Source organism: Channa argus, chromosome 16 (assembly GCF_033026475.1).
Source record: "Channa argus isolate prfri chromosome 16, Channa argus male v1.0, whole genome shotgun sequence".
NCBI lineage: Eukaryota > Metazoa > Chordata > Actinopteri > Anabantiformes > Channidae > Channa > Channa argus.
In genome coordinates this window covers 9,940,216-9,965,324 of record NC_090212.1, presented here as the reverse complement: position 1 = coordinate 9,965,324, position 25,109 = coordinate 9,940,216, and the positions used below count along the sequence as shown (strand labels likewise).

Sequence of the window (25,109 nt, the reverse complement as noted above, 5' to 3'; positions counted from 1 at the left end):
ACCTACAGTAGTCAAGCAAAGACAAGCAGTTCAACATTTGTCTGCAATATTATGGAATTTACTGTGAGGGTACAGTGGTATGAAATTAAAATGCTCAAGTAAAGTACCTGAACGTAGAACATTTGGGTAAATGTAATTCCATCACTGGAATGAACCACTGATCATTTTACCGACCAAAGAAGCCACTTGTCCAGTAGGTGGCGATGCATCCTTAATTATTGTACCTTACAGCCTGGCTGCTGTCACATGAGTGATATAGATGTGTTGTATTTTGTTGTTATATTCCTCTGCAGGCGCGTCAAATTCCCACTTTGCTTACCTTGTTTTGTCTCTTAGCCTCACCCACTCTGCTCCGAACTCTGCAATATTTAAAAAATATATACATTGCAGATAATTTCATCACCCAACCAATAACTGTAACCTGGACACTTGCTCACAAAACCGTATTTTTGAGCTATTACTAATGCACCTATGGTGAATTTTGGATCCTCGTCTTAGGTAATATTACTTGACGCTCCCTTGCAGCCTTCGAGGCAGGTATCTAATTGTTAGACGGCCCCTGAGTGGGTGGGAGTTTCTGTTGTTTTGTTGGTGTTGGAGGAAAACAGCTTAGCAGCATCGTCGTCACCAAACGCCAGCAACCAGGAAGCTTTTAAGGTGAGCGATGTCAATTTTAAAACTCACGTATCGCTTAGGTGATGTCTGTGTGGACTGGACAGATTTGTGGCTGCTATTTATGGCGCAGTCGTTTTCATCAAGTCATCAAGTTACAGAGGTGGAGGAAGGTGGGTGTACAGACTGTTAAGAGAGCTGCAGAAAACCCAGGGATACAGACACCATAAATTGCCCGACTAGGGAGAGAACCTGCTTTTCTATTAAATTTAAAGAAAATGCACCTTCGAAATTTAGTTACAAGGTAACGTCAAAGAAGTCCTTGCATTGCGTTTAGTGTTGGCAACGTGTCACACCTTTACACCCCAAACAGATGCAGCTCTTCTTCCCAGTCAACACCTATTGTTCCTGGTGTTGTCTGTTCGGTGGTAAGCCCTTCATCAACAACCTGAACTGTAATTTGGGGTTCCCGTTTATCAGATAAGGACTGTTAGAGGCTTTGTTTCAAGATGTGACCTCTCAGCTGTAGCCTCCTGTTCAGTCTGTTGGGATTCATACAGACACAAATCCTTTATGGGTCAATTGAGTTTGACTTGTTGAATTAATGTTTAAACCTACTGAATATGCAGTAGAGTCAGCACGGAAAGGCTGACAGGGTCTTTAGCTGTTTAATGTTACAGAACACATTCCTGAGATAAACTGAGGGCTTGCTGCTTATGTTATTCGACAGTTTGAAAATGTATGTTTTTGAAGAAGCGTTTGTCTTCTTTGTCACATTATACAGTAGCGTCACTTGTTTGAAAGTAAAGGCAGACTTTGTAGTAAATTAGCTCACATCTACTTCAATTTTAACCAGACTGTGATTAAGGGAGTTGGCCTTTAAAATGTCAGATATATAATGGGTTTTTGACATTTTTTCAGGTCACTTGTGCATTGCATTAAAATGGCAGGACACTGCAGAATATGTCATGTGAGTCTGAAGAAGGCTATTTCATTTGGCTAAAGGTCCTGATATTTAGGTACTTGGATGGTGGAAATCAGTGTTGTTCATTTATTATATTGGAGCCACCTCCTGTTGATTAATGTTCCATACACTTTTGAAGGCATCTAAGGATTTCAGTTCTTAATTACCAGAGTGTGATAACTGTAAACTCACTCTTTGAGTGCGTTAAGGTTAGGTGAATCCAAAATTGCTACATCTTTAAACTTGGTTCTAGGTGTGCAGATAATAAGTCCAACATTTTATTAAATGTATATATTTGATCAGTTAGTTTGTAATCGGTGAATATGATTGAACTCTGTCAAAGTTCTGTGACTTTCAGTTAGTGTTTGCTAATCAAAGGCTTTTCCTGTGGCCTGTCACTTTAAATTTTAATCTGAGACAGCTCGAAGAAAGAGTGCACAGTGAGCGTCCTAAGAAAGAGGGAGCGAATAGATGCTTGTCATCTTCAAGTATCACACAGTCATTAATATTTAGGGAGACTCTAAACTGAGATTGAAAAGGAGCTTGCAGTAGCGAGATGGATATGGTGTGTGTGTACTGTACACAGCTAAAGTCTGCTGTACACAAGGACAGTAGTGAGTTTTGCCTTTGGATCTACAGAACTGTGTTTGATTTGTTTGTTGTTTTTAGTTGTCTCAGCACGTTGAGCAGGTGGACAGCTCCGGGTGAACAGAACAATCAATTTGATGATTTATCACTTTTTCTAGTCGTGAAAAGTGTCACACTATTAGTGAGCTGCTTCACATCCACTGCACCAAGGTTTAACTCTGGGATATCAAACATTAATACTGTGGTTTTGAATCTGAACCTATTCTTGAACTGACTTGAAAAATTCCAAATCCCAATGGATATCTGTATCCATAACCCAATCATTCATCTCTGGACCTACAGTACATGTAGATGTGTCATCTCTGACTCTTTACTGTTAATAAAAAAATGAATAAAAATTAACTCTACACTTGAGCTCAGACTGAGTATCTGACAGGAACTACCCACAGTGTTAACAGATTGGACACACTGCTGTGTGGCACCAAACAGGCATCTTCCTGGCGACCTCCTCTCCTGCCTTCTCTGGAAGTGATGATGATGATGGTGGTGTTGCTGGCGGTGAAATATGAGATGCAACATTGTGTGTTTGTGTGTGAGAGAGAGTACATCTAAGATTGCATCATATGCGAGATATATTTGTGTGACTCATCTCCCCAGCCACATGTCAAGGGCTACTGGGTATGAATAACAATGACAGAAAAGACTTTGGTTAAAGCTTCTTGGCTGAAATCAACCAAAAACAGAATATCAGGACAAAACAGCTGCTAATGATGTGGTTAACTGTGGAGTATCCATTTGTATTCCACCTGGTGTCTACCCAAAGGCGTACTGTACCATATACTGTAGGCTTGTCTTTGGTCTTTTTTGATGTAGGCTCCCTTCTATTTGAGATGCCTGCTGTGAACTCCCCTGGTATTCCACAGGGGTCTATCACAATGATACTAGTATCTGCTGTATTTTCAGTCATATACAGAATGTCACCAAGGAAGAACATGCGATCACAGTCTAACTACAACACCACGAAGGACCGGTGGTCATACCACCAGTGGTCTTATCCACAAACTTGTCATACATTTTATACTGTGTATACACTCGCGGCCACTTTATTAGGTACAGTACACCTTATTAGCAACAACTGATTTGATGGTACAATGGTTATTTGAGTTGTTGCCTTTCTATCAGCTCAAACCAGTCTGGTCATTTACATGTGATTTCTGGCATAAACAAGGAATTTTCGCCCAGAAAACTGCTGCTTAGTGGACATGTATATTTTTTTCAGACCATTCTCTTTAAAACATAGCAATGAATCTGTGAAAATCCCAGTAGGTCAGCAGTTTCTAGAGAGGTTTGTAGAAATATGCAGCTTAAGCATGTTTACATGACTAAATGCATTGACTCGCTGCCATGTGATTAGATATTAGAGATTAAATATTTATATTAATTAGTGTTTGAACAGGTATGACTGGTGAGTGTATGTGCACTAGTGAAATAACTACAGGACATCTTTGTAGCAATTTGTGAGCAGTCTTGTAGTGGCTTTGATCCAGATGCACTCTTATGTCTTAGTTTTTTTTACTTGTTGCCTACAAATTTCACATACTCCACATTACAATTAAAACAATTAGTAAGTTAATTAAATAATGATTTGTGGTTCTAGCTTACATGCTACTATTTGCAAAAAACAAAACTCTTTGAATTACCTTTGGATTTGGAATATCACACAGTATTTAAATGTTTCAAGACAGAATCCTTGTTATATATTTGAAGCATTTTAAAAGCCACATATAGATGGATTATTTGTGAAAATACTTTGCAGATTAATTAATAAAATAAACATTAGTTTCAGCCCTATGTCAGTGTCTCAATCACCATTTAACTGTCAGTTTCCTATTAATTATTTCTGTATGAATATTAAATAGGCCCTTGCTTGCGTGCATATTCTAAAGAATCCACAAGACAAACATAAGTAAACATGCTGATAAGAAAGATGGATATCGATTTGGACATTTTTTGGACTGCATTACAATATAAACTCTGCTGCTCAGCAACTGAATCTCAAATCTCAAATGTTGGAGCTTCCTTACCACACAACACACAATTACAATGTAACTTTGACAACAATTAAATTAATCTTCTCACATTCAAAGCATTTAAATACATTTGCATATAAAATAAACCACTGACCTCCAGGAAAGCAGGAAAGAAAACGTGATACAATTTAAAATATTGTCAGCAGAATATATCATTAATAAAGAAGGTACTGATAATACCAATAAAACCTGCATTTATATTCACCCTGATATTTATTCATTAACTAACTTCAACGTGTAGTTGCCTGACGTAAAAATATAGCTTACATAGAATTAGCCTGATAGAGAAAGTCATGCTGTCAACTATAACTGTTTCTGCAAAAGCTCTTTTTTTATTAAAGGTGTGATTGATGTTGTGTTATTGTGCTGACACATGTGGATCTTTGCAGAGAGGGGAGATTTCTCTAAGGTAATATACTGTGATGAGCAGTGTTTGCATTGTTTGGCAGAATTGGGGGTGAAGATCATTTGAGGTTTTCTCGCAGGCCAATTTTTAGGATCAGCTCAAGCAGATTTAGCAGTAAAATAAACAGGCGATTGGAATCTTCTAGAGGCTAAAAGGGATCAAAAGAAGACACAAATCAGGCAGGTTCTGCTGGTTTTAAACTAGTCAGAATGAGCATCAACCAGCATATGGGGGAGGGCTGTGGTTTAGGAGGTAGTCGTGCACTGGTCCCAGGATTGGTTGTTCAGTTCCAAGCTCCTTCTGTCACATGTGTCATTGAGCAAGTCCTGAACCCAGACTTAGTTTCTGCCTGTGAATCCCCCATGGGTGTGTGAGTGTGTGTGATTGTGAGTGCGAATGAGTGAATAAGAAGCAGTGTAAAGTGCTTTGGGTACCAATGTAGAAAAGTGCTTTATAAGTGCCGAACATATGCTCGGATCAGGCATAACATTATGAGCACCCGTGCAATCAAATGCTCCCTCATTCATTTTAAGTGTGGTGGCCAAAACATTAGAACCACTTCTTGGTCTAATGCACTGAAGCCATCACTGTTGCACAGGTCCTAATAAGGAACTGCCCCGTTCAAACAGCAGCAACAGGGCGGACACATAGTGCTCCCCTGGGCACCTAGTGAGCATGTGCAAACAGATAGGAAGCAGGTGCTATGGTCTGTTAGGAATAGCCCATGTGCCTGGTCATTGCTTCAGTCATATTCTGTTCAGCCTTCATAAAGAGGTGGAGCTGGGGGACCGGGGACAAGGGATGCTGCATTAACTATGCAGACACACCTCAGTGATCTGTGTTTGTGTAGTGTGTCATGGAGAGAGAAGTATGAAAAGATTGAAGTCCTCTCCCTCCTTTTCCACTGAGCAGGTGGTGAGCAGATTGTGTTAAAACCCCCACCCCTTTCTTTCCCCACTCAGAATACTCGTACAATTTGACAGTTCTCAAATGCACAAGGTGAGGAGCTAGAGCTTTCTAGTTTTTGTGTCCTCAACTCCGGCCAACACCTCTGTAATAAACTGGAAACCAGCCTTTTTGCCCAACTTCAGTGGTAGATCTCACTATGCTCTTTTGGCTAAATGGGGGCAAATTCTTGCAGGCAGCTTCCAACATTTAGTAGAAACTAACAATGGAGGCTGTTATAGCAGCACATTATTGCTAAGGGTTTCAGAATAAGTTGCTAAACATTCAGACCAAATGGATGTAATGTTCAGGTCTCTTGCTAAGTGGGGAATGTCACAGAATGGGAGCACTGATGAGTAGGAGAGGTCTTATTACACTCTTCATGACTTTGCAAAAGGGCTGTCAAGGGCTGTCTCCAGCTATGGTTATATTTCAGCTCTGCTTGAAAAGACTTTACTAAAGCATAATTTAGCCCTTTATCATCATGGCTTATTGGAGGGATTACCTGTTACCGCTTCGATTGCTGTAAACAACAGGCAGTAGACAAAATAGTATACTGTAGAGGCCCAGTAAAAAAATGAATTTAGCTCTGAACTAATACTGTATTGCAAGTGCTGCCACAAAGGTTGAATGTCAGGAGAATTTGTCAGCCATAATAGAGGTCAGACTGTCAATTGGGGTGTCAATGTGAGTGACTTTTTGACAAGACAGCATGATGCTCCAATTTCTGAAAATACCGAGGGCACATCTGTCAGAAAGAGCTGCACAATTATTTAACATGCCAAATGGGTAATCTCGTAATGTGTGAGCAGGATAAACACAGATAAATGGCATCAACAAGGAGAAGCAGTGGTTATAATTAACCAACTTTAGTTATAGAGAAAGACATGCACTTAAAGTTAATAGTACGTTAACAAATAGCACTATCTGACAGAAGCAGCGGTTTATTTTGCAAGTTTAATCGCTTTAAAATGGCACTGATCTGTATTTTTATATTGAAGGATGAGATGATATGAAAGTGATTAGCAGAGAAAATTTTCACCTCACTAATGTTATTCAAAATCTGCTCTCTGTATTTAAAGTCACTTGTTCACCAATGCATTCACCAAGTCCAAACTTTGTGAGATCATAATGCTGCATGTCGGTGTTACCTCATATTGTTCACCTTGTTCCTTGTTACACTGCAGACAACTATGCAAAACAGGACAAGAACTGTAAAGTTATCTTTACATCTTGACTTGACTTTCCAATATCATGCTTTCAAAGTCAGAGGTAAAAAGTCTGGTCCCAGGTTTTGTTAAGTCAGTTCACTTGAGTCTTTTAATAAAGCATGAATTAGTGGTCAGTTTTTACAAAATACCCTTTAAACAGCAGAACTTTCATAATTAGTCTTACTTTTCTAATAACATGAAGCGCACAGCTAGCAACGTTCATACATAATCTTCTGGGGCATTTAGGATGATGCCAATGAAGCCAAACTTTCTCTTTCTATGCAGGAATCACTGCATCATACAGAGAGAACACAGTTTTTGCCAACACAAACAGAACAGTAGCGGGTGAAAACTGCAACTTCAGCTGTATTATCCTTTTATGTATGGTTAATGGAATTTGTCCTTGGTGTCAGTCTTTCATCTCCTTTCCAGTGACTAGCAGTGGATTAGGTTCACATTTTATTTATGGTTCATTTTTCTGGCAGTGATCGGAAAGAACTTTGGTTTAAATAATGGCTTTGGTGGTCCCCTGACTTTTCTACTCTGCCAACATGCAGTTCAAAGTTTGTAGTTTTCCTGTGAAATTTCTCAACACCTACCAGAAAGTAGAGCAACAAAGCCTGACAATTTTGGTGATTGCCTGTCTGAACCACAGCAATGTTAACTGCTTTTTTGACCAACTACTTGCAGAACCAATGATACCCGTGTCATTATAAGGTCCTTTGATCCAATGAGACGCAAACTGAGTTTTATGATAATGTATGTTGGGTGCAAACCAAACGCTGCACATAATCACAAACCTACCACCCACACGTTTTTATGGACTTAACCAGGTTACAGTCGTCTTTCTCGGGAAAACTGGTTTCTTAAGTGTCATGTATACGGGAAAGCTGGTTTCCGAAATCGGTGTAGGGGATTAGAGAAACCTTGTTTCCCCAGGTAGGTTTCTGTCGGAGAACTCTGCCATGTGTGACCAGGTTTCTAATCGGCTTTCTCCAACTGCACATATCCGTAACCAAATGCTGCAGACAGGGAGCTGCACCCAACTGACGGAAAGGATGAATGGAAGTCCGAGTAAGGTCCTACAGGAAATTGAATTAGACAGAGTGTCTCGTTGAAACCTAAATAAGTGACTGTCCCTCGTGGATTTTTATAATTTGGACTGTTGTGGATAAGATCTTTCCTTTCTCTCCCCCTGCGCTGTCACTCTGCTGCGACACGAACACACACAGACACAGAGAGAAAAGTCAAAAAGAAGCGTTTTCCGTCATTATACCGTTACAATCGCCAGGCCGGGCTTGTAAATATGTCCGAGGTGGAAGAGAAATCAGGTTATTCTTATGCTGCATATGCTGCTCCTGAATCCAGAATTCGATCTGTTTGGTATCTGCAGGGGCTGTTGGATCAGTGGGTTGCATAATGGTCGGCGGATTTTAAACCCACCACACCAGGTTTGTCCCCACCCAGCCACTAAGGGCCACCTTGGTGGCTGGGTCACCTTAGTTTTGCATGCCTGCTGAAAATTGCCTTTATCCCCTAACCCTAACCTAAACCCGACCTTGCCTTAACCCAGGGGAAGACGCTTCATGAACCCAAAGTTAAGTCTTTGCATGCCTGCAATTCACGGCAGGCATGAAACTCGCATATCACCCATCCCGAGCCCGGATAAAATGGGAGGGTTGCTCCGGCGTAAAAACTCATGCCAAATCAACATTCGATTTTTTTTTTGAAACGCAGTTCACTAATGATCCCTGTGCAACCTCGCAGAGCTTAAGCATTTTTTTTAAAGTTTTTTTAATTTGTTTAAATTACCTTGTAGAGATCGGTTTTCACTTTGCCATGTAAAGTCTATTTGTTAATTTCTTAAATCTAAATATGTCAAATGAAATCAACCATGATATAATTCACTATCCTTTTTTTTAAAAAATTTGCTCAGTCATTGTTTGCGCAGTTGGGTGCAAGCGTTTGCATCCCCTTATTTTGAAATATCAGAGTCAGTAAAACAAAGAATATTTTTCTTCAGTGCAGTGCCGGTCCAAGCCCGGTAGATATTGGGAAGGGTTGCGTCAGGAAGGGCATCCGGCGTAAAAAAAAAAAAAAAGCAAACTGTGCCAAATCAACATGCGGACAATGATCCGCTGTGGCGACACTGAGATCACGGGATAAGCCGAAAGGACAAAAAATAAATAAATACTTAGCACATTTAGCTAAGTATTAAAGCACTTTCATCATCAGAAGTGACACAAATGTAGGAGTGTTTAAAAAGTTATAGTTAAATATTAAAAATCATATCAGTGCAAAAGACTGCACTGTTTTGGTTAAAGAAATATTTGTATTGGCTCAATGTGCATTAAATAATATGTTGATGTAAAAACATGTTCTACTTTTTTTTTTCCCCCTAACTTTTGCACCCAAGTGTAACACAGAGCCCGTGAATGTCCATGTGGACTGTGCTGTGTCTTTCTCTTGTGATAAGTTGTAAACAGACCATTCAACAGAAGCTGATTTAATCAAAATACCACGAGAGAGTAACAATAAATATCTGGATTGAGGATTTATTTCATTTTATCAAGCTCTCTCTCACAGACACACACACACTGACCTGAGCTATTTATTTTTCTTTTGACAGTTTTCCCTTCTTTCTGCTTCTCTGGCTGAAACTCAGTTACTGCATATCTCATCATAAGATTGCAGCTCCTGTACTGACTTCAGCATCCCTGATCATCCCCTGTGCTTAGTTTGAACAATTTCACTCCTGCTGCCTGTGGTAGGCACAACACAGCTTCTCTAACCAAACATCAATTTGTAATCTGCTGCATTGGCTTAGAAACCTGGCTGAGGGATGGGGAGGAGAGAAATGAGCAGTGGGAAAGGATTAGAAAGACTTCAGATTTGCAGAGCAAAATGGAGACTAAATAGATAGCAACCATGAGTGCAAATATGACTGAGTGATTATACATAAGACGGAAAGAGAAAATCCATGGAGCCTCGTGGCGAAACTGCTGAGTCATGCTGTGACGTCTGTCCAAATGTTGTGTGAAGCCACACCACAGCCAGACTATCCTTCAGCATCCTGTTCTGGAGGTGGAGAGGAAGAGTTTTTTACTGTTAGCAACAGTGTCCGGCAGCATTCGAAGTGAATTTCCTCGACTGATGCAGGAAAAAAATCTCAGTGATCCTCTGAAGGTCTGTTTATTCTTGTGGTTGTTAAACTTAGTCAGAGCTCAGCGTGTTCCCAGTTTACAGCTATGTAGCAGTGTTTTGACTTTTGTTAGGAGGCGTTATTCTTCAACTAAAATGTATCATCCAGTATTTGTCAAACCCACAACCCAGTGAGTACACACAGTATAGTTTGTACTGTAGTTATAGGTTAAGTTTTATAATGGTTTTATACTCTTTTGATCTGTAAATTATCCTTTTGTCTTTATCCATTGAAGATTCATTACTGACAAAGGGGAAAAGTTGAATGTAAACATACCTCTGCAGACTCTGTGTATGTGTGTGTACATTATGGGTTTGCTTTGTGATCCATCCTCAGGGAATCTCCTCCCCCATTTTTATCCACAGGGAGGTTTGGATGCTATGTATCTCACAGTAGCTGAATATTTGAAGCAAGCTGTACAGTTTCACAAAAAATAGGCTACATGGTGCAGTAAGAGCTGCTAAATACCTGTATTATTGTTGACTTTAAACACCTCTGCTCTTCACCACATCTCTCTGAAAGTGTCAAGTACAGCTGTCCTGCCATTGATCAACTTGCTTCCTACACCAGATATCCTGCTGTGGATTTTGTTGTTCAACAAATGATTGATTCACAAAACTGTGCTGGAGTTTTTCAGGAAGTGAGAGGAATCATTGGCACAGTGAAACATCACACTGAGATTTGGTTCAGTAAATGTGCCAGTCTGGAAGCATTTAGCTTTTACTTCTTTTCTCATTGTTATAATAGTTATTTTCCCCATGTTTCCTCACAGCTCATTTGAGAGTTGAACAGCCGAGGACTGCGATGCAGTTTTGGCTGCTCCTTACTCTTGCTAAGCACACATACTTACTACGGAGCATGGTGGTCTGTCGCAGCATCAACATCTCTCAATATGTTGTGGAATCACAATTGTTTGGTGAATTTGTAGTATTGATGCAAACCTTTGTCAGCAATCTGTTGTTGCTCCAATACATCAGACTGTTTATTCATTGAGGAGTGTACACAAGCTGAGCAGCTGGGAGTCGGGACTATATTGATCAAGAATGGGGAGTGTGTGTACTGCCGCAGAACAGATGCTTCAGATCAGGTCAGGGCAGTGTGAATGATCATATCCTGTCCATGCTCCACAGATGGGGAAAATTGCAGAAAGTGGCAATAACCTTCCTCAACAGACAGTTTGAACTGTCTGTTGAGGAAGGTTGAGCCCACAGTTTGACCTTTTGATGCAAAGGGTTGTTACATTACATTCTCACACAAAAGTGTTTGAGATGATGGGCTTGTTAGCATCTCCTTCTTCCATGTTATGATTTTGAAAATCTGTCATCCAGCCGGTTTTGTCACTTTCCATCACCGCTTCCATTTGTTTTACAAAGGAACTGACTCAGATCAATGGCTGCAAATGGACTGTGATGGTCATTAGACCAATCTTTACAAATGCTATCATAACCGCACTTAGTGACTGGCAGACACTTGTCTGAAAAAATGAATCACAACAACATTAAAAGAAACACGGGCCATTAAGTCTTAGTTTCAATGCCTAATGCTATAACCATGGATTTGCTACATCAAAATGCACAGAAAATTATAATTAGTTTATGTTACAGTTTATGTAAATGCCAGCTCACAGTTAGGTAACCAAGAAGAAAGAAGTCCAGTTGACATGATTCAATCTTCTGATTGAATGAATGAGATGAATGAGAATCTTCAACAATTATTATTGTTAATTAAATCATTGTTTTAATCTTTATCTTTTTCAAAATAAGGGAATGCAAATGTATTTCACCCATCTGTATCATCCTGGGTGTTGACTGGGCAACCACAAGAACCAACATGACAAAAATGTTTTGAAAGCAAGTGAAACTTTTGACAGAATCAAATACTTAAACGGCAGCACAAGAGAAATACTGCACATTCTTCTTCATGGCTCATCTTTTGTGCAACTGTTAAAACACAATTTTATTTTTTCTCCTTTCAGCTTATCCCTTGAGTTCAGGGTCGCCACAGTGGATCATTGTCCGCATGTTGATTTGCCATGCTAAACAGCATTTACTGTAAATCAATCTAAGAAGTGTTAATTGTAATTTGCAACAAAAGTTTTCCTTTATTTTAAAGAGAAAGTTCAAGCTCAAACTTTAGTCTAAAAAAATAATTCAAATAACTATAGCTCCTGTTTTTTTTGTTTTTTTTTCAGGTATGATCCAGTGCTGATGGCAAACTCTGAGCTGTTTGTGATGAGAGCACCCCCTGTGGATGGGGGATCTGTGGAACTGGCTTTCCTGGATTCATTTGGGGAAGAAAACAGCACAGTTGAGAGATGCTATCGCTCTCACTCCCGCAGCAGCGTCCTCCAGGGTCTGCCATTTGGAGGGGTGCCTACGGTCCTCGCCATCAATGCGGTGCTCTGGATGGTACAGACACACACACTTATGCACACACACACACAAATAAAATTAATTTACAAAATTAACATACAAAGTTTACACAACTCCAGAAAAGTCATAGTCCATTGATGTTAATATGAAACTATTCTCAAAATCTCATATTGCTTTTTTGTGGCCCCACTTTCTATAATATTGATTAAGATACTGATTACTTATTTGATTAATAGTCTGTAGAATATCAGGAAACTGTATCAGTGCCAATAAAAGTTCCTAAAGCACGCGGAAATGTCTTCAGCAGATCAAAAATATTGACTGCTGCAAAAAAAAAAAAAAAAAAAAAAAGTATACAGTCAATTTTCAAAATAGTTGGCAGTTTTTTTTATGGTTCATTGACAATTCAGTCAATTAACTAATCATGTTCTCGGTTTAGAACAATGTTTTTCTGTCTTAACAGGAAACGTCTCCATCATTTACACTCCAAATCATATCTTCTCTATATTATGTTGTGATTTACAAGGCAGTGATAACACAGTGTCTCAAAATATCCAAAGCTGCCAGCTCCCTGTTGAGATACTGTGAAAAGCTGTGATACAAAGAGACAACAAAAGGTGTTACATGGTCATGTTTCTGTAAAAATGAAAATAGCATATAATGGACATCCTATCTCAAGCACTTCCTTGTTCCTGAGGATAATGAAGAGCAACAGCAGCATCAGGAGTGTTGGGTCTGCATGACATTGCAGCTGAATGTGTGAAATGAAAACAGCCATACTGTGTTTTAACAATAAACCCAGACTTAATTTCAAATCTAACCACTAGTTTAAATTAACTGTAACCTTATTCCTTGCCATCACACTTCTCTAATCTTGGTATCCGCTCATTTTTAAACATTGAATCAGTTTTTTTATAATGAGTGATATTGTCAGCCTCTGGAAATAGTTTTATATGTTGTCTTCTGTGGCTCTGGAGGAGCTTTTTAATGTGTGAGAAAATACTTCTGAGGATTGTATCATAAGTTTATTAAGTAACAGAAAGCCACTCTAAAACAAATTAAAGACTTGATTGGAGTTGGCAGCGTCAGTCTCTTCTGATTTTTATTTTTAAAACTCACTCACACCTTCTCCATCTTTATAAGAGTTCATTTGCAAATTTTGCTGAAATTTCCTGTGGAAAAAACAACAAAATGCATCGCATCACCCTTACTTTGTGGAGCTCTTCAAAGGCAAACTTCAGAAATTAATTAATACTCAATCAGCCTCTTAACTGATTCATACTTGCCAAAACACATTGGAAATTATTAGTTGTTTTTTCTCCTAGTTGGACTGTTAGAACCTCATCATAGTGTACATGAATACACATAAATAGAAACCCTTTATTCTGAGCATGTCTGAGCACAAAAGCTGCATGTCCAAACTGCCTTGTCACATTGCATAATTCAGCTTATTAACTGTTTACAAACATAATAGCATATTTTTCCTCTTGTCTCAAAGATAATAATAGGCTTCCTGTTTCAGTTGTCAACTACCTCACTTCCACTGTCAGGCCTTGTCAAGCTTGATCTCTGCACAGATTTAACTCTCAATCTGTCACTTACGTTTTAATTGGCTCATTTGATTGCTGCCTGGTTGTCAAGACAACCCAGAGGGTTGAACACTGTCTCTTAATGATAAGCATGAGTCACAGCATGCTTCCCCCCCAGGTGATGGGAGCACGCCTCTGCATCAATTCCATCATCAGACAGAATAAATCATCTGTGGGACTTGAGGAGAGCTTGCCCACGCATCAAAATGAAATAACAAAAAGCAGCACGGAGGAACTGGACACCAAGGCAACAACACGATTATGGAGAAATTCCAGTTTGGCCATTGACTTCCAATGTTAAAAGATGCTAACCATTCATCTACCAACATTTCTCGAGTTTGCTCTGATTGTGTGTGCGGGGCTTAAAGCACAACAAGTTGAATCATTCAACATTTATGAGAGTTCTCTTTCTATTAACATGGCTATCACTTCTCCAGCCACTTAACTAAATGTCTTCTTAACTCAAATGAGTTAATGATTTAACACCATAATTAAAATTAAACATTCACTCACTTTTGCTCCATTTGCATCTGTCAGTATTCATTCATCACAGCCCCGTCATGATGAATGCACTATTGTGTACTATAATAAGCAATTGAATAGGGTTTCTTTTTAACTCCATTTTAACGTGGAGTTTGCACTCCATTTGTGACAGAATGGAGGCTATTCAGCTTTATGAATGCTATTGACCATACTCATTTGTCAATAATGCACAACATGTGTTTGCGTGTGCATGCTGATCTGTCTCTGTTAGTTTCCAAGACAACCACAAAACTACTCTAAAGAAAGAAGACAGCTCGTTATTGATGCAGCGTTTTGAATCTGTCTATTATTTTGAGGCTCTTTAATGACAATGCAAAATCAAGCAGCATGGAAAGCGTTTTCATATTATTAGATGAAGATGATATGAGGACATAGTGTGTGACTGTGTAAATCAAATTCCCTGGTGCTCTGCATTCATGTTCTTGTTCTGTTTTACAGTTCCTGCTGCTCATGTTTTCCTGTCTGAGGAAGGCTGCATGGGACTACGGCCGCTTAGCTCTGCTGATGGAGAATGACAGGTAAATCCCCTTGTCGCTGTCTTAAGAGTTGAGTCTAAGATGGAGTAATAATTTGTACTGGAACCACTCCTGAGTTCTGATGTTGCAGCCTCCAGCTCCCTCTGCTGAGTATAAATGGTGCTGCCTTGAAAGCTATTTACTACAGGCAGCTTCTGATTTAGTCAATTCTTAGTGTCTGTATGTTCATAGTTAAATTGAAACTGCTGTTACTGTAACACAAGCCAGGTATGCACTAAATGTCTACAATATATATAAACATACAGGGTTTGAAATTTAGAAATCCAGGCATCTAGTTGCACATTAACATAAAGGTTATGAAATGGGTTTAGGTTCACCCAACAGTCTGCACACGTCTGCAGCACTTTCATTCTACTTGACCTGTGCAGCCTTTTCAGGGCTGTGTGGCCTTGATTAGTTCAGCCTAACCAGCATTGGCTTTAAAGTACCCAAGGGCAAGCAGCTTCTGTGTGTTTTGCCAAGTGGTCAGCTCTCACACTAATTCAGTTATGCTGCTTAATTTGGCACAGTGTTAAAGGTTAGTGGTATGTCTTGCAGAGAAACATCCACAATCTCAATCTTCTCTCTGGCCTTATTAGAATCGACCTCTGTATGTTTTATGTTTGCTGTTATATATAAACCTGTATTAATTTCTGAGACTCTCTCTGCAGCAGTTATATGATGCCTTGCTTGTGATTACCTTTACAGCAGTGTTTAATATTGGATGTAATGATAAATTCATGGCAGGCTACAGTATGCAATTTGTTAGTGTATATTGTTTTTCCATTTCAGTCTCACATCCCTGTTTTATGGAGAACCAAGTGAGAAAGAAAAGTCTCCTTCAGAGTCCAGCCCCTCTGACTCCGAAACCAAGGACATGGTAAGTTTGGGAGTTGTTCATCCCCTCCTAATGTAAAAAGCAGCAGGAATGCCCTTTATAGCATTCTCAGATCAATTAGCGATACCCTGTGGAGATCACCATGAACAAACACTGTTTTGTTTCCATGTAGCTTCTCTCACCAAAAGGCATTTTATGTGTCTTAAAGGTTTAATAAAGATGATGTTGCATTTCTTACCTCATCTAATCTTTGCAAAGTCTTTATGTTTTGAAAACTGCACTTTTTATAGAGTTTAGAGTTTATATTAGACTTAAGTATTTTGCTGTGAACTCATTTTAAAGCTGCACAAATTATTTTTTTAGTAGTAAAGACCAACTATGAAAAAATGTGAAATGTGTTACACATATAACAGTAACAAAGTCACAGAAAAATATTACCCAGTCCTACAGCTTCCTCCAGCATTATGGATCATTTGTAAATGTGCATGCTCTCAACCTCATCAGTCTTGTTCACAGCCACAGCAGGCATCTATACTTTCAGCAAACACTTCTAATAAATCCGCTGTGTGTTGCCTGTTCTGCTCCTAACAGTAGACAGACAAAGTTAGCAACAACATGAAAAACCTAGTAAAGTAGAGCCTTCAGCAGCTGAAAAGCCAAATATTTTTTCAAACTGATGAAGGTGACAATAGAACTGAAAGTAGAGTGAGTCTTGCACTTTGAGTTGTCATGTGGACACAGCTCAAATGGTTCATCATGTAATTTTCTGTTGTAGAAAAATTGTTTACCAAAGTAAACTGACTTACTAGTGAAATAAAGTTAGTATGAAAATCTCATTTTCTTCAGGCTGTTCCACCGTGACTCACTCTGTTGCCCTGCCAGCCTCGATTCCAGTGCAGGACAAGATTAGCCAAACCACTTCATGCCAGCCACACAATGGAAAATATTCAAGTGTCCCTCCCTTTACTGCTCGCCAGTGTGGCAGCTTGTCCCACCAAATGGTTGTGTGCACAACAACCAAAGCCAGGAAGTACAGTCTGTAGTGCACTAATGTTTTATTACAGAACAAGGTTTACATCACATATCATCCCGAGGTAAAGTTAACATTTGTCATATATCTCCCTTTTGGGCAGAGGTTTACACCGCCCTAATAATGCTTGTGGCATGTATCTGCGTGCACTTGCTGGTACAAACAATAACACTACTCTTCAGTGCAACTAGTGTTTACAAACTGCTGACTCCAGCTGTCTTCAGATGAAGTAAAAAAAAATTACAGGATACATGAAAACATGTCTCATTTTTAAGAAAGCTGTCATCAAGATTGCTACTGATGTTATGCTGTCTACCAGTCCCCCTGATCATGTTCTCATTTATTTACAGTTACAGTTAACTGGGCAGTGACTCATAGCGATGTCTAAAAATGCTGCATGCTGCACCTTTATAACAACGCCTGGTTGTCTAAGAGGGCACTACATCAGCTGTTGTAAAGTTTGGATTGTGACTCAGCTTGACTGTCTGTGACTTCATGACACCTGTGTGATAAACTGAGGTCACTCCGTGCATGGTTATAGCAGTGTAAGACTAAAGTCAGACTGGAGTCATCGCCCTGTGCCTACACAAAGCTGACGCTGCAGTAGTTACTGCTCCAGACTAGACCAATAAAGCTTCATCTCTGTGTCACTCTGAAGACCTTATCACTATGCAAATTGTAGATGCATGCAAGTAGCACGATGTGGTATACAAAGACTTGCTTACATATATTATTTATTTTCGTTATTAACCAATGCATTTGTTGTTTTATGATTCTCCTCTGCTTTCAGGGCTTTTGTGCGTGGCTCTCATCTCTTTACCATATGAAGTAAGTAAAGAAGTAGCCCTTGTAATGGTTTTGCAATTCTCTCATCTCAGCTTCCATCCTTTTTTATTGCTCTGTCTTCAAAGCTGATGTCACAGTCAAACATAAAGTCATGTGTCATATGTCATTTAGCAGCAAAAACAAACGTGTCTCAGCTCATGAAACCACTGGTGCCATGGTTTCCAACTGAATATTTGCACTTTGTTTGAGTCTGACTGCACACAACAGATTTAGGTCTGTAAAAAAAGCAATTTCCGCAGTGTCCACGGTTTCCATAGTATTGTAATGGAGTTTGGGTGCTTCTGTTTTTAGCTCTCAAGCCAGTGGCTCATCCTGGTATAACTGGGAAAGTGGAAACCCACCCGGTGAGATCTCAATGTGTGGGCTGTCATGAGACCAGGATACACCTCTTTTCTTCCATGATTTTTTTTTTTTGTTTTAGTTTTTTTGTTCTATTTTATGACACTGGGTTTCCTGAACTTCCCGCCTGGTAACTGTGGCTTCTGGCACCAAAGTAATTTTGCTAAAGTTTTATTCATCATGAGGCTGTAGGCTGTAGGGTCATTTGTCCGATGTATGCCACTGCATCCATATGCAAGATTAGAGTTGAGCCCCTCTTATTATCGTGTACATAGCTGGAAATATATTTACTGGCACCTCAAGAAGAAGCTCCTCAGCATCACATCACAGAGACATGGTATTTAAAGAATATGAAAGTTCCCCTATATTTACACACTCAGAGAAGAAGAAGAGATACATTAAGGGATGTATTTTTCCTCCTTCTGTTTCTGCAGGGATGAGGAGATTCGTAGCAAATGCGGCATCGACTCCGTCACATACCTATCCTTCCAGCGCCATGTCATCCTGCTCATGACAGTGGTTTGCCTGCTGTCTTTGACCGTAATCCTGCCGGTCAACTTTTCTGGGAACCTCCTAGGTATTTTGGTCCTCACATGATGGTCCAGCTAAACGACTGCTTGAAAAGCCAAAGTATATGCTTAACCTCATGAGAGGCATATGGGGCCACTCGCAGGGAGTGAGGCCAGGCCACACAGAGACATCTCAAACATGTACACATCAAAGGATTTATTGGTGAAATGCACAGAAGCTTTAAATTATAACCATCTGTGGTAAAGTGTACGATTAAAGTGAAACTTGGAAACAGTAATTTTAACTTGAAATAAACAATTGAGTAAAACTATTTATGTTTAACACACACACATATAAACCCATACAAATTCACAAAGGGCTTCTTCATGTCAGATTGTTTGAATAGAACCTTCTTAATTTCCTCTTAACATACACATGTAGGTGTCATGGGCTACATGGTGGACCAAACCAACTGTTAAATAGCAACAGAAATGCCTTTTGGAAGTTGTGTGCTTACTTTGCAGGAAGTGTTGAGTAAGCCATTCCATAATGACTTGAAGGCAGGAGTCACAATGGGTTCAATGAGGAGCTGGGCTATCCACAAAAACGTCTCTTATTACGGCCGGCTGTCACCTTACAGAGCGGTGTGTCACCCTAGTCATTAATTAAATAAACCAACGCCTGTTGGCAGGCTCCCATAGCAACAGCAAAGGGTGCCCAAATTAAAACAGCAGAGTTAGGCATGAGTGCAATGTTTAAATTTTGTGTGAAATTTCGTTAAGACGAGAGAAATTTCATTAAATTGGATGGAAAAGGCCCTGAATAGTTACATTGGTTCATTGTTGCCTCACCCTTCCGACAAAAGAGGAGGGGTTTCCTTTTAGGTCATTAAAAAAGGAAAATGTCTTGCTCTCTGTCATGTATTATTTCTACAGGAGACAGTCCCGAAAACTTTGGAAGAACAACACTGGCTAATGTTAACGCAAAGTAAGTCTAACACTATATGAATGACAGCAAATCAAATTCTCACCACAGAGCCATGCAAAACCACTATATGGTTTTAATCACAACAGTATTTCTATGGCTCACAGGGACAATTTTCTGTGGCTGCACTGCATCTTTGCTCTGGTTTACTTCATCATCACGTTGCTGTGTATGGCTCACCACTCGCTGAAGCTGGAATACAGAGAAGACGAGAAGGTCACCACCACATCATACTAAACATCGAGGCCTGTCCGTTTTTCCACCGCAACATCATCATTATTCAGTCTGTACAAAAAGATTTATTTTCTGAAGAAGAGTAAAATGTCAAACTTGTTGCAATAAAATTCACACCAATCTGATATTTGTGAAAGAACACTGAGTAACGGTGTCATTACAGAGGATGTAAACTGGCACTTGAATGACAAATATTTATCTTGTCTTCAGAAAGTAAGAAAGTAATCTACAGTTCCAAAATTGGGGGAAGCAGCTCTGGACAATGGAGATGTTAATACTAACATCAGACTGCTAACATGTTTTAAATGACAATGCTAATGTTAGTGTGTACAATGGTTCACAAAGTCAAATTTTGATGACTTCACTAGATGAGATGAAAATATGGGAAGTTACCAAAATTATTTCTTTTTATTGGGAGGAGGACAGAAATGTGTGTACTGTACCAAGAGTCCTGACAGTTTGAATAATTACCTTATTAAGTAATTTGACCTTAAACCGCTTAATAAGATTTGTTTGTTTGATGTTGATTGTTATGTTAATTATCTGCTGGTTGTTTTATGTCTTGTAGGTAGCCAGGACACTGATGATTACCTCAATTCCTAGAGAGATCTCTGACCCAGGACTCATCACTAAGCATTTCCAGTACACACATTTGCTACTTTATTGGGCTTTTGATTCTTCTTAAATCTTCTTGTTATATTTCCTTGACTGTCCTTTTTTTTTTTTTTTTGCAAATGTACACAATCTTATCACATTTATTGTGATTCACTTTTCACTAGTGAGGCGTACCCCAGCTGTACTGTAATGGACATCCGCTTCTGCTTTGATGTCCACAAGCTGATAAGGCTGGACTCAGAAAGGTACAGTACAGTGTCTACAGACTAGACAAAGGCAGTATGTGACTATTATGATGCTCTTGTCCTTCGTGCTGTGTTTTACAGGCGCAAAGCAATGAAAGGCAGGCTGTATTATGCCTCAAAGGCCCAAAAAGAGGGGAAGATCATGATTAAGACTCACCCATGTGCTCAGATATTCTGCTGCGACTTCTGTGGCTTCGGAAAGGTAAATTTTAATTATTGACATTTGCACAGCTTTCTATGTAGTTGCAGCATAGTTGTGCTGCACAGACAGGACATTACCACTGGATGGCACTGCAATCCAAATGTAGGTAAATGCAGCAACAAAATAATGTTTTGCTACTGTTCTTTATATGCGGGGACCTCAGAAAAGATGCAGTGGATATTGTGTTTTCTAACTTTGTCTGCAGGTGGATGCAGAACAGTACTACAGTGAGTTAGAAGAAAAGCGGACGGACGAGTTTAATGCGGAGAAGAATCGCATCACTCTGAAGAGGCTGGGCATTGCCTTTGTCACTTTTCGTGATGAGAGGATGACTGCTGTGTGAGTAAACAGCAGCATGACTTCAGGGTGTATGTCTATCAGGGCCCCTCATCACATAAACCCCATGGATGGGTGCTGATACAGATTTGTGCAGCACTTTTGTACATCCTGCTTTGTTTGCAGGATTGTGAAGGACTACAGTCGCGTCCACTGCCGTCGCAGACCCCAGCAATCCAGTATCACCACTGTGGTGCAGTCTCACAAATGGGGGGTCAGCTATGCACCTGCTCCAAGTGACATCATCTGGTCAGTACAAACGTCACTTGGCAATCAAAATTTGATTTTGCTGGATTGTTTTTTTACTCACTCTTCAATTCTTCTTGGAGTGAGTTCAGATTTTCCACCTTTACAAAATTATATCATAAACTATTTGCATCTAATAATGGGAAATACATTAATTCTATGTATGATTGGAGAAAGGGGTCACCTATCTCTGAAGTACAAGCATTTTATTAACCTAACTCGCATAATGTCTTTAGACTGGAGGAGGAAACTGAAGCACTCTTTCGAAATCCACAGATTTCATGTGTAATATGCAATTTTACAAACCCTATACATATTTTAACAACATTTCCCTGTAATTAAGCCTGACACATTTGATATATTTGGAAACCTCAGAATCATGACTAGACTTTAAACCAGATCCATGTCTGTGCAACATAAGCTTGTGATGATGGACCTCAAAGAGAGGTTTTATGCACCATGCTAATTATGTGTCTCAGCTTTGCCACACTATCTGCATTAATATTAATGAATTCATATTTGTTTTTCAGCAAGCTGTAATAACTGCAACATTCATGATGTACTATAAGAGTATGTTGTTGCTTGTTTTTAGCACATATCTGATACCATTGGAAGCTTATTCTCTATCCATGATTGGATTAGCTACAATGCTTGCTTCCTATCCTGGAAAGCAGCAGTCCCAGTCAGATTATGTAACACAAAAGTGATGCATGTGTATGGAAGATTACCCAAAGAGATGGTAGCTCTCACAGCTTGTGCTTCTTGCCTGACTGTGAATGTGTTTTTGCACTAACTTGATGACTGGCATTTGTCACAGGCTTTGGAGATGAGTAGAGACATTTGTTCCTTCATTAAAATAGAGTATTGAAGTATGATGTTCTCAACCTGCTCTCCAGTCAAGTGCAGTGGAAATGTACTCAGTCCAAACAAGAGACAACTGAGCTGGCTATTTCAGGCTTATCGGCACATGCACAGTGCGAGAATGTCAGGGGAGTAAAGTGTGTTAACTGCCCTGTCTTTCCTGTTGGATGATGGTGAAATGAGGTTCATTATTCCTTCTGTCACCAGGGAAAACCTGTCAGTGTGTGGATCTCGCTGGTGGCTCCGCTGCGTCCTCCTCAACATCCTTCTCTTCCTGCTGCTCTTCTTCCTCACCACTCCTGCCATCATCGTCAATACCATGGACAAGTTTAATGTCACCAGGCCTGTGGAGAGTCTGCGGGTCAGAACGTTTTTGACCCTGTGCTTCATTTTCACGCTCTTTGCTTTCAATAATTAACTGTTTTGCTTTCCAATATAGAGCCCTGTCATTACCCAGTTCTTCCCAACCCTCCTGCTGTGGGCGTTCTCGGTGCTCCTTCCCTTCATCGTCTACTACTCAGCCTTCTTTGAGTGTCACTGGACCAGGTAATCATCAGCTATTAACCACCATCTCCCCGGCCCCTTCTCCTTTGCAATGGAAATGCTTCTTCAAATAGACCCCTCATGCTGTTAACTGCCCGTCTTCGTCTCTTCCAGCATTTCCTTTTTTTTTTATTTACCTTGATTATTTTTTTTTTGCTCTCTTTCCTCTCTCTCCCTCCTCTCTGTCACTCTCCCTGTTATTCTGGGCAGGTTGTCATAGAGATGGGTGGATAATGATATGCACAGTGTTCACCATGCACAGAAGAGTCCCTTATAGTGACTAGCAGACAAAGCAGCACAACAACTGTGCATAAGGAAACAACCTCATGCAACGCAGTTCCTTTACATAATCCCCAGTCCATAAGCTTGAAAGCGTAGTTTGTGCTAATGAAGCCATCAGACCTATAAAAATCAGCTGACTTAGTGTTTTCACTGTGTATGCAGTTTACTTCATAACTAAACATGGGTTGCATAATAACGTTCATAATTTCTTCTCTTTTCTTTAATGTCTCAGATCTGGTGAGAATCAAGTAACGATGCACAAATGCTTTTTACTGCTGGTCTTCATGGTCATCATACTGCCCTCACTGGGTCTGTCTAGGTACACTTGAAGTAGCTCTTTAGACTCAAAGCAAACATATATTATTTGAGTATATGATTATTTTATACTTTATTCATACTTTAATACTTGTATCATTTACTTCATATAGTCTGGACCTCTTCTTCACCTGGCTCTTTGATGTCAACTTCCTGGATGAGAGGGATGTCAAATTCCAGTAAGATTACTGCATTTTTTGTTCTCAAATAAAAAGTACTGAAAACTTATTGAAAACTTTTCAGATGCAGCCAAACACTCAGGCTTCCTTGGTTTCTTGGTGCAGGTGTGTTTTTCTTCCTGACAATGGTGCGTTCTTTGTAAACTATGTGATCACCTCAAGCCTGATCGGCACATCCATGGAGCTGCTTCGTATCCCATCCCTGACGGTGTACGCCCTCCGTCTGTGTTTCGCAAAGTCTCAGGCTGAGCGCATTCATGTCAAACGGGTTTGTGAAGCTTTTCATGCTTATGTCAGTGTTTTCATGCAAGATTTGATTAAAACGTAAAATGAAAAAAAGTTTTGTGTTTTTGTTTACAGAGTCAGGCCTATGAGTTCCAGTTTGGCCTAGAGTATGCTTGGACCATGTGCATCGTTGCAGTTAGTATGACCTACAGCATCACATGTCCCATCATTATGCCCTTTGGTGAGCACGATACACTTACCCTCTTCCTTCTTTTCTCATTTTTTTTTATCTGTGTATGTGTTGTCTCTCCTCATACTGTAACCTCACTCTCCTCTACTGCCTGCCAGTCCAATGCAGACTGTGTGAATTTGCTGCTGTAGTTCCAGACACCAAGACACAGTGAGCTGTGAGCCAGACGCCCACTCTGCTCCTGTTTCTGCCCAGAGCTCACTGAGCTCCTCTTTACTTCTGCAATCTAATCATCAGTCCTAACAGACTCTTTTATACTGCGTACCCTGCTGCTGCATATTTCACATGTGCTGTTTTCTGTTGGTTGGTGTTGTGAATTAGCCGTTCAAATAAAGCCATTGTTAATATTTGTTTGTGTCATGGTGAAAATTGATACTGTTTGAAGCAAAACCTTAAAGAACCAAAGCAGGTTTACGTTTGATGTTCATTTTCAAAATATTAAAATGGCATGTGTTTAAGTCCACTTTTTTTAAAACTTAAGCCATTTTACAATAATTTGACTGCACAGTGCTCACTGTTTTGAACTTTGCACTGAGCTACATACGCAGTATGTTCAGTCTTTAAAACCTTAGAGCTTTACCTGGTATATGTGAAGATATATAATGTCACCATGAAATACAGAACCATACAGACACCACCACATAAACTGAAATGAAAAAGCATTTTAAGTCAAAAAAATCTTACTTTTAGTGCCATCTGGACATCATTTGAATTTAGTTTTCCTGCCTCAACATAATGCCCACTGTGATAGATTTCTTATTTTCAATCCCTCTTTTGTTTTTGTAGCACGGATAAGTCACTGTTTTATTGTGCTCCTCCAGGCCTGCTCTATGTGATCCTGAAGCACATGGTGGACCGATATAATATCTACTATGCATACGTTCCCACCAAACTCAACCAGCGGATCCACAGAGCAGCTATCAGCCAAGTCATTGTGGCTCCCATCCTCTGCATGTTTTGGCTGCTCTTCTTCTCTGTGCTCAGATTAGGTA

The 25,109-nt window shown here is 39.7% G+C and overlaps 1 protein-coding gene across 3 annotated transcripts in view; it reads left to right on the top strand.

Moving 5' to 3' along the window:
• The first annotated feature begins 285 nt into the window (after window positions 1–285).
• The window catches only part of tmem63c (transmembrane protein 63C), a 28,909-nt gene continuing 4,085 nt past the window's right edge, over window positions 286–25,109 (top strand). The window contains exons 1-20 of one of the 3 annotated variants that reach the window (XM_067479092.1): window positions 286–657; window positions 12,210–12,426; window positions 14,961–15,040; window positions 15,830–15,917; window positions 17,696–17,733; window positions 18,525–18,667; window positions 19,536–19,587; window positions 19,692–19,800; window positions 20,387–20,460; window positions 20,598–20,678; window positions 20,760–20,880; window positions 21,086–21,219; window positions 21,343–21,465; window positions 22,531–22,684; window positions 22,763–22,869; window positions 23,381–23,467; window positions 23,577–23,642; window positions 23,748–23,910; window positions 24,003–24,108; window positions 24,939–25,106. In XM_067479092.1, the coding sequence (XP_067335193.1) occupies window positions 12,226–12,426; window positions 14,961–15,040; window positions 15,830–15,917; window positions 17,696–17,733; window positions 18,525–18,667; window positions 19,536–19,587; window positions 19,692–19,800; window positions 20,387–20,460; window positions 20,598–20,678; window positions 20,760–20,880; window positions 21,086–21,219; window positions 21,343–21,465; window positions 22,531–22,684; window positions 22,763–22,869; window positions 23,381–23,467; window positions 23,577–23,642; window positions 23,748–23,910; window positions 24,003–24,108; window positions 24,939–25,106 (2,095 nt within the window). In that variant the 5' untranslated portion in view covers window positions 286–657; window positions 12,210–12,225. Of the gene's footprint in view, window positions 658–8,032; window positions 8,268–9,716; window positions 10,003–12,209; window positions 12,427–14,960; window positions 15,041–15,829; window positions 15,918–17,695; window positions 17,734–18,524; window positions 18,668–19,535; window positions 19,588–19,691; window positions 19,801–20,386; window positions 20,461–20,597; window positions 20,679–20,759; window positions 20,881–21,085; window positions 21,220–21,342; window positions 21,466–22,530; window positions 22,685–22,762; window positions 22,870–23,380; window positions 23,468–23,576; window positions 23,643–23,747; window positions 23,911–24,002; window positions 24,109–24,938; window positions 25,107–25,109 lie in introns of those variants that run through there. The other 2 variants (XM_067479095.1, XM_067479093.1) reach the window with 2 other exon arrangements.